Source organism: Anomaloglossus baeobatrachus, chromosome 6, assembly GCF_048569485.1.
Source record: "Anomaloglossus baeobatrachus isolate aAnoBae1 chromosome 6, aAnoBae1.hap1, whole genome shotgun sequence".
Lineage (NCBI taxonomy): Eukaryota > Metazoa > Chordata > Amphibia > Anura > Aromobatidae > Anomaloglossus > Anomaloglossus baeobatrachus.
The window spans coordinates 567,198,546-567,207,728 of record NC_134358.1 but is presented as its reverse complement, the minus strand read 5'-3'; the positions used below and the strand labels follow the sequence as shown (position 1 = coordinate 567,207,728).

General features: G+C 48.1%; 1 protein-coding gene across 1 annotated transcript in view; it reads right to left on the bottom strand.

The window, feature by feature from the left end:
• Positions 1 to 1,021: 1,021 nt before the first annotated feature.
• The window catches only part of LOC142244636 (uncharacterized), a 31,052-nt gene continuing 22,890 nt past the window's right edge, over positions 1,022 to 9,183 (bottom strand). The window contains exons 5-7 of the mRNA XM_075316896.1: positions 2,901 to 3,005; positions 2,371 to 2,517; positions 1,022 to 1,296 (exon numbers count right to left, since the gene is read on the bottom strand). Of these exons, the coding sequence (XP_075173011.1) occupies positions 1,282 to 1,296; positions 2,371 to 2,517; positions 2,901 to 3,005 (267 nt within the window). The 3' untranslated portion in view covers positions 1,022 to 1,281. The remainder of the gene's footprint in view (positions 1,297 to 2,370; positions 2,518 to 2,900; positions 3,006 to 9,183) is intronic.

The following is a 9,183-nucleotide window of genomic DNA, read 5'->3' as shown; positions in this document are numbered from 1 at the left end:
GTGGTGGCCGCAGACAGGATCTTATCATGTATCTCTGTATACAGGGAGCTCCCCCTAGTGGTGGCTGCAGACAGGATCTTATCATGTATCTCTGTATACAGGGAGCTCCCCCTAGTGGTGGCTGCAGACAGGATCTTATCATGTATCGCTGTATACAGGGAGCTCCCCCTAGTGGTGGCTGCAGACAGGATCTTATCATGTATCTCTGTATACAGGGAGCTCCCCCTAGTGGTGACTGCAGACAGGATCTTATCATGTATCTCTGTATACAGGGAGCTCCCCCTAGTGGTGGCTGCAGACAGGATCTTATCATGTATCTCTGTATACAGGGAGCTCCCCCTAGTGGTGGCTGCAGACAGGATCTTATCATGTATCTCTGTATACAGGGAGCTCCCCCTGGTGGTGGCTGCAGACAGGATCTTATCATGTATCTCTGTATACAGGGAGCTCCCCCTAGTGGTGGCTGCAGACAGGATCTTATCATGTATCTCTGTATACAGGGAGCTCCCCCTAGTGGTGGCTGCAGACAGGATCTTATCATGTATCTCTGTATACAGGGAGCTCCCTCTAGTGGTGGCTGCAGACAGGATCTTATCATGTATCTCTGTATACAGGGAGCTCCCACTAGTGGTGGATGCAGACAGGATCTTATCATGTATCTCTGTATGCAGGGCGCTCCCCCTAGTGGTGACTGCAGATAGGATCTTATCATGTATCTCTGTATACAGGGAGCTCCCCCTAGTGGTGGCTGCAGACAGGATCTTATCATGTATCTCTGTATACAGGGAGCTCCCCCTAGTGGTGGCTGCAGACAGGATCTTATCATGTATCTCTGTATACAGGGAGCTCCCCCTGGTGGTGGCTGCAGACAGAATCTTATGTATCTCTATACACAGTGATATCACTGTAATGGACTCTAGGCTCCTTAGTCCTCTCAGGCGTCTGATCTTGGTAGATGAGCAGCCGAGAAATCATCATTGAACTTTTTCCAATTATTTGTGTACAAAACAACAAATGGACGTTTATTTGTAATCAGTTTATTTATGACAAGTGCTGGTTCCTATATCTATAATTAATGTAACCTGTGTATTCTCTGCTCCTGCGAGTATACAGATGGGTATACAGATACATTCTGTCCTATGGACTAAACATTCAATACTGTGAGATTACAGATACTAAATACTACAAGGCTCATGCAGTAAAGACGTCTTCCTCCATCTCTCCACAGCCCAAACCAAGATCACCGGCTCCTGGGATGATGGATTCTCAGTGGGATCATCTTCATTCTGTCATATCCTGTTATGAGGAGAGAAGAAGACGGAAGCAACAACGATCGAGAAATCAGTCACACAATAACATTACATAATGTATTATTTTATTCCTATTGGTGCCCTTACCACATGATGGAAGATCACTGCCCCTATGTACAAGAATATAACTACTATAATACTGCCCCTATGTACAAGAATATAACTACTATAATACTGCCCCTATGTACAAGAATATAACTACTATAATACTGCCCCTATGTACAAGAATATAACTACTATAATACTGCCCCTATGTACAAGACTATAACTACTATAATACTGCCCCTATGTACAAGACTATAACTACTATAATACTGCTCCTATGTACAAGAATATAACTACTATAATACTGCCCCTATGTACAAGAATATAACTACTATAATACTGCCCCCTATGTGTAAGAATATAACTACTATAATACTGCCCCTATGTACAAGACTATAACTACTATAATACTGCCCCTATGTACAAGAATATATCTACTATAATACTGCTCCTATGTACAGGAATATAACTACTATAATACTGGCCCTATGTACAAGAATATAACTGCTATAATACTGCCCCTATGTACAAGACTATAACTACTATAATACTGCCCCTATGTACAAGAATATATCTACTATAATACTGCTCCTATGTACAGGAATATAACTACTATAATACTGCTCCTATGTACAAGAATATAACTACTATAATACTGCCCCTATGTACAAGAATATAACTACTATAATACTGCTCCTATGTACAAGAATATAACTACTATAATACTGCCCCTATGTACAAGAATATATCTACTATAATACTGCCCCTATGTACAAGACTATAACTACTATAATACTGCCCCTATGTACAAGAATATATCTACTATAATACTGCTCCTATGTACAGGAATATAACTACTATAATACTGCCCCTATGTACAAGAATATAACTACTATAATACTGCTCCTATGTACAAGAATATAACTACTATAATACTGCCCCTATGTATAAGGATATATTTGCTGTATATACACCCGGTGTCTTCCACACTGTTCTGTGTTTTGTGGATTGTTACCTGTGTGTTACGAATGTCCGTGTGCGTTTTCTCTATGCCAGGTGCCAGCCCAAGAACAGTGAACCCCCCGGTCCGGGCGCGGTCTCTGTCCTTCTTCCCTTTGTGATGTTTGCGCCTCTTGTTCTCTCCGATCTCTGGATCCGCGGTCTGTGTTGGTGACAAATACAGTTTTACATGAGCTGCGTATACACCCTGAGCTGTGAGTGTGCAGCAGGGGGGTGCAGGGCAGCAGATCGGGGGTGGGCTCTCTGGACAGAGGATTTGGCCACTACTGGCCTCGGTGATCCTGTCCTATCTCTATGTCTGAGTTGCTCAGAGCGGTTTCACTTTTCTAAGATCTTTGCTTGCTGTCAGTGAATTGGATACGTTTCTTCCGGTCTCACTACAGATGCCGCACCTGCTCTGTACAGCAGTGTGAACACCGCCCTATGCCCCCGATACCATGTAACGAGCCCCTCTGTCAGTGAATGGCCACATTTCTGTCTAAACCGTGCATACAAGAGACTGTGCCCGGGTAAATGGGCCAGTACCAGGTGGCCATGCTTGTGCTTGTGGTCCTTGTTTCTTCTCCGTTTTTCTTTATTCTTTGACTTTAGATGTTTTTGCTTCTTTACTTTCACATGTTCCTCTGTGTCCTGTACAGGGAAAAAAGGGATTGTAAATAGTAACTCTGCGACAGTCTCCCAGCAGCACAGAGTGTTTCAGGAGAGGAGAGCACTGATCTTATAGGAGGTCACAGAGATACATAGAGGAAGGAGCAGGTCCCAGCAGCACAGAGTATTTCAGGAGAGGAGAGCGCTGATCTTATAGGAGGTCACAAAAATACATAGAGGAAGGAGCAGGTCCCAGCAGCACAGAGTATTTCAGGAGAGGAGAGCGCTGATCTTATAGGAGGTCACAAAAATACATAGAGGAAGGAGCAGGTCCCAGCAGCACAGAGTATTTCAGGAGAGGAGAGCGTTGATCTTATAGGAGGACACAGAGATACAGTGGAAGGAGAAGGACCCAGCAGCACAGAGTATTACAGGAGAGGAGGCTAGAGACCAGCAGCACAGAGTGTTTCAGGAGAGGAGAGCACTGATCTTATAGGAGGTCACAGAGATACATAGAGGAAGGAGCAGGTCCCAGCAGCACAGAGTATTTCAGGAAAGGAGAGCGGTGATCTTATAGGAGGACACAGAGATACAGTGGGTACAGAAAGTATTCACACCCCTTTAAATTTTTCCCACTTTGTTTCATTGCAGCCATCTGGTAAATTTTCATTAATCTACACTCTGCCCCCATCCCCCATCTTGACAGAAAAAAACCCCAGAAATGTAGATGTTTTTGCAAATTTATTAAAGAAGAAAAACTGAAATATCCCATGGTCATAAGTATTCAGCCCCTTTGCTCAGTATATCACATGCAGGGCCGGATTATAGGCGGGGCAGGCGGGGCTTCAGCCCCGGGGCCCCCACCATCAGAGCTTCCAAGGGGGCCCCCACCACCAGGGCCATACTTGCCACCCGTCAGCAATTTTTTTTTTTCTTCACACCCTCTCCCCCTCCGTAAAGACAGTCTAATAAATCAGCTGTGTTTTCGGGGGGGGGGGGGTGGAGGTGCGCGCACCTACATTTATTTGTATCTGCGTCTCTAAGACGCAAAAACAAACTGCGGGCGCCGGACGCTGATTGACCCCGGAAGTAGTTTGTACTTCCGGGGTCAAAGGTATGCCTGCTCCCTGCTCTGCTGCGGGGTCCAATGCCGCGGCCGTCACAGCAGACCGCGGCCGTCACAGCAGACCGCGGCCGTCACAGCAGACCGCGGCCGTCACAGCAGACCGCGGCCGTCACAGCAGACCGCGGCCGTCACAGCAGACCGCGGCCGTCACAGCAGACCGCCGCCGCGGCCGTCACAGCAGACCGCCGCCGCGGCCGCGGATGAGAAGACCGGCGCCGCGGCCGCGGATGAGAAGGCCGGCGCCGCGGCCGCATATGAGAAGGCCGGTGCCGCGGCCGCATATGAGAAGGCCAGCAGAGGAGACTCACCGGAGCAGGAGGATGGCCGCGGCACCGGAACAGCAGCAAGAGGACGGCGGCCTATACCGGAACAGCAGGAGGATGGCATCGGAGCAGGTAAGGGCAGAGCTGAAGAAAGATGTGTGGTGTGTGAAGCAGAGCTGTGTGTGTGTGAGAGAGAGAAACAGAGCTGTGTGTGTATGTGTGTGTGAGAAACAGAGCTGTGTGTGTGTGTGTGAGAGAGAGAAACAGAGTTGTGTGTGTGTGTGTGTGTGTGAGAGAGAGAGAAACAGAGCTGTGTGTGTGTGTGTGTGTGTGTGAGAGAGAGAAACAGAGCTGTGTGTGTGTGTGTGTGTGTGAGAGAGAAACAGAGCTGTGTGTGTGTGTGTGTGAGAGAGAGAAACAGAGCTGTGTGTGTGTGAGAGAAACAGAGCTGTGTGTGTGAGAGAAACAGAGCTGTGTGTGTGTGAGAGAAACAGAGCTGTGTGTGTGTGAGAGAAACAGAGCTGTGTGTGTGTGTGTGTGTGTGTGAGAGAGAAACAGAGCTGTGTGTGTGTGAGAGAAACAGAGCTGTGTGTGTGTGTGTGTGAGAGAGAAACAGAGCTGTGTGTGTGTGAGAGAAACAGAGCTGTGTGTGTGTGTGTGTGTGTGTGAGAGAGAGAAACAGAGCTGTGTGTGTGTGTGTGAGAGAGAAACAGAGCTGTGTGTGTGTGAGAGAAACAGAGCTGTGTGTGTGTGAGAGAGAAACAGAGCTGTGTGTGTGTGAGAGAAACAGAGCTGTGTGTGTGTGAGAGAAACAGAGCTGTGTGTGTGTGAGAGAGAGAAACAGCTGTGTGTGTGTGAGAGAAACAGCTGTGTGTGTGTGTGTGTGAGAAACAGAGCTGTGTGTGTGTGTGTGTGTGTGAGAGAGAGAAACAGCTGTGTGTGTGTGTGTGTGAGAGAAACAGAGCTGTGTGTGTGTGTGTGTGAGAAACAGAGCTGTGTGTGTGTGTGTGTGTGTGTGAGAGAGAGAAACAGCTGTGTGTGTGTGTGAGAGAAACAGAGCTGTGTGTGTGTATGTGTGTGAGAAACAGAGCTGTGTGTGTGTGTGTGTGTGAGAGAAACAGAGCTGTGTATGTGTGTGTGAGAAACAGAGCTGTGTGTGTGTGTGTGTGAGAGAAACAGAGCTGTGTGTGTGTGTAAGAGAGAAACAGAGCTGTGTGTGTATGTGTGTGTGAGAAACAGAGCTGTGTGTGTGTGTGAGAGAAACAGAGCTGTGTGTGTGTGTGTGTGAGAGAAACAGAGCTGTGTGTGTGTGTGTGTGAGAGAAACAGAGCTGTGTGTGTGTGTGTGAGAAACAGAGCTGTGTGTGTGTGTGTGTGAGAGAAACAGAGCTGTGTGTGTGTGTAAGAGAGAAACAGAGCTGTGTGTGTATGTGTGTGTGAGAAACAGAGCTGTGTGTGTGTGTGAGAGAAACAGAGCTGTGTGTGTGTGTGTGTGAGAGAAACAGAGCTGTGTGTGTGTGTGTGTGAGAGAAACAGAGCTGTGTGTGTGTGTGTGAGAGAGAAACAGAGCTGTGTGTGTGTGTGTGTGTGTGTGTGTGTGTGTGAGAGAAACAGAGCTGTGTGTGTGTGTGTGTGTGTGTGAGAGAAACAGAGCTGTGTGTGTGTATGTGTGTGTGAGAAACAGAGCTGTGTGTGTGAGAGAAACAGAGCTGTGTGTGTGTGTGAGAGAGAAACAGAGCTGTGTGTATGTGTGTGTGAGAAACAGAGCTGTGTGTGTGTGTGTGTGAGAGAAACAGAGCTGTGTGTGTGTGTGTGTGTGTGTGTGTGAGAAACAGAGCTGTGTGTGTGTGTGTGTGTGACAGAAACAGAGCTGTGTGTGTGTGTGTGAGAGAAACAGAGCTGTGTGTGTGTGTGTATGTGTGTGTGAGAAACAGAGCTGTGTGTGTGTGAGAAACAGCTGTGTGTGTGTGTGTGTGTGTGTGAAACAGAGCTGTGTGTGTGTGAGAAACAGAGCTGTGTGTGTGTGAGAAACAGAGCTGTGTGTGTGAAACAGAGCTGTGTGTGTGTGTGTGTGTGTGTGTGTGTGTGTGTGTGTGAAACAGATCTGTGTGTGTGTGAAACAGAGCTGTGTGTGTGTGTGAAGCAGAGCTGTGTGTGTGTGTGAAGCAGAGCTGTGTGTGTGTGTGAAGCAGAGCTGTGTGTGTGTGTGTGTGAAACAGCTGTGTGTGTGTGTGTGAAACAGAGCTGTGTGTGTGTGTGTGAAACAGAGCTGTGTGTGTGTGTGTGTGTGAAACAGAGCTGTGTGTGTGTGTGAAACAGAGCTGTGTGTGTGTGTGAAACAGAGCTGTGTGTGTGTGAAACAGAGCTGTGTGTGTGAAACAGAGCTGTGTGTGTGAAGCAGAGCTGTGTGTGTGAGAAGTAGAGCTGTGTGTGTGTGTGAAGCAGAGCTGTGTGTGTGAAGCAGAGCTGTGTGTGTGTGAAGCAGAGCTGTGTGTGTGTGAAGCAGAGCTGTGTGTGTGTGAAGCAGAGCTGTGTGTGTGAAGCAGAGCTGTGTGTGTGAAGCAGAGCTGTGTGTGTGAAGCAGAGCTGTGTGTGAAGCAGAGCTCTGTGTGTGTGTGTGTGTGTGAAGCAGAGCTCTGTGTGTGTGTGTGTGAAGCAGAGCTCTGTGTGTGTGTGAAGCAGAGCTCTGTGTGTGTGTGAAGCAGAGCTCTGTGTGTGTGTGTGTGTGAAGCAGAGCTGTGTGTGTGTGTGAGTGAAGCAGAGCTGTGTGTGTGTGTGAAGCAGAGCTGTGTGTGTGTGTGTGTGTGTGTGTGTGTGTGAAGCAGAGCTGTGTGTGTGTAAAGCAGAGCTGTGTGTGTGAAGCAGAGCTGTGTGTGTGTGAAGCAGAGCTGTGTGTGTGTGAAGCAGAGCTGTGTGTGTGTGAAGCAGAGCTGTGTGTGTGTGAAGCAGAGCTGTGTGTGTGAAGCAGAGCTGTGTGTGTGAAGCAGAGCTCTGTGTGTGTGTGTGAAGCAGAGCTCTGTGTGTGTGTGAAGCAGAGCTCTGTGTGTGTGTGTGAAGCAGAGCTCTGTGTGTGTGTGAAGCAGAGCTCTGTGTGTGTGTGAAGCAGAGCTCTGTGTGTGTGTGAAGCAGAGCTCTGTGTGTGTGTGAAGCAGAGCTCTGTGTGTGTGTGAAGCAGAGCTCTGTGTGTGTGTGAAGCAGAGCTCTGTGTGTGTGTGAAGCAGAGCTCTGTGTGTGTGAAGCAGAGCTGTGTGTGTGTGTGAAGCAGAGCTGTGTGTGTGTGTGTGAAGCAGAGCTGTGTGTGTGTGTGTGAAGCAGAGTTGTGTGTGTGTGAAGCAGAGTTGTGTGTGTGAAGCAGAGCTGTGTGTGTGTGAAGCAGAGCTGTGTGTGTGTGAAGCAGAGCTGTGTGTGTGTGTGTGAAGCAGAGCTCTGTGTGTGTGTGTGTGTGTGTGTGTGTGAAGCAGAGCTCTGTGTGTGTGTGAAGCAGAGCTGTGTGTGTGTGTGTGAAGCAGAGTTGTGTGTGTGAAGCAGAGCTGTGTGTGTGTGTGTGTGTGAAGCAGAGCTGTGTGTGTGTGAAGCAGAGCTGTGTGTGTGTGTGTGAAGCAGAGCTGTGTGTGTGTGTGTGTGAAGCGGAGCTGTGTGTGTGTGTGAAGCGGAGCTGTGTGTGTGTGTGAAGCAGAGCTGTGTGTGTGTGTGAAGCAGAGCTGTGTGTGTGAAGGAGCTGTGTGTGTGAAGGAGCTGTGTGTGTGAAGGAGCTGTGTGTGTGAAGGAGCTGTGTGTGTGAAGGAGCTGTGTGTGTGAAGGAGCTGTGTGTGTGAAGCAGCTGTGTGAGTGAAGGAGCTGTGTGTGTGTGTGTAGCAGAGCTGTGTGTGTAGCAGAGCTGTGTGTGTAGCAGAGCTGTGTGTGTAGCAGAGCTGTGTGTGAAGCAGAGCTGTGTGTGAAGCAGAGCTGTGTGTGTGTGTGTGTGTGTGTGTGTGTGTGTGTGTGAAGCAGAGCTGTGTGTGTGTATATATGAATCAGAGCAGTCTGTGCGGCACCCCAGAGCGCTAAGCCACCCATCCCAGTAATGTGTACGCCACCAGAGCTGTTTGCCACTCCAGCAACATCTATGCCCCCCAGTAACGACTATGCCCCCTGCCCCTCCTGTAATGTATATATTGTAGGCCCTAGCCCCTCCTGTGATGTATAAACAGAAGTGCTGTGTCAGTGTGCATGGCGTGCAGTCATGTCTGTTAGTGATGGCCATCATGCAACACAGCCACATGTCCTGGAGGAGCTGGACGGAAACAGGCGGGGGAGGTGAGTGATGCTGCTTGTGACTTCTCCATATTAACACCTGTAATGCGTCTGTGTCTGCATGTGTGCCAGTGTATATGACTGTGCATATATTTGTCTGTTTAAATGTATTTTTGTGAATTTGTCTTCAAATATGTATATGTACGTATGCCTGTATGTGTATGTGCGTGTCTGTGTGTGGATGGGGCCCACTGAGACTCAACCGGGGACCACAAAAACCTGGAGCCGGCCCTGGCTGCCTTAACATTGGGATGAATAAAAAAATATGTGAGTAACTCTACTTTCTGTGTATAAGTGACTGCTGTGAGTGATCCTGGACTGTATCTGTATTGTACTGTGTGTATAAGTGACGGCTGTGAGTGATCCTGGACTGTATCTGTGTTGTACTGTGTGTATAAGTGACGGCTGTGAGTGATCCTGGACTGTATCTGTATTGTACTGTGTGTATAAGTGACAGCTGTGAGTGATCCTGGACTGTGTCTGTATTGTAGTCCTGTAAATCTGAATGTGGCAGAACAGGAGAAGATAAATGTTCATTA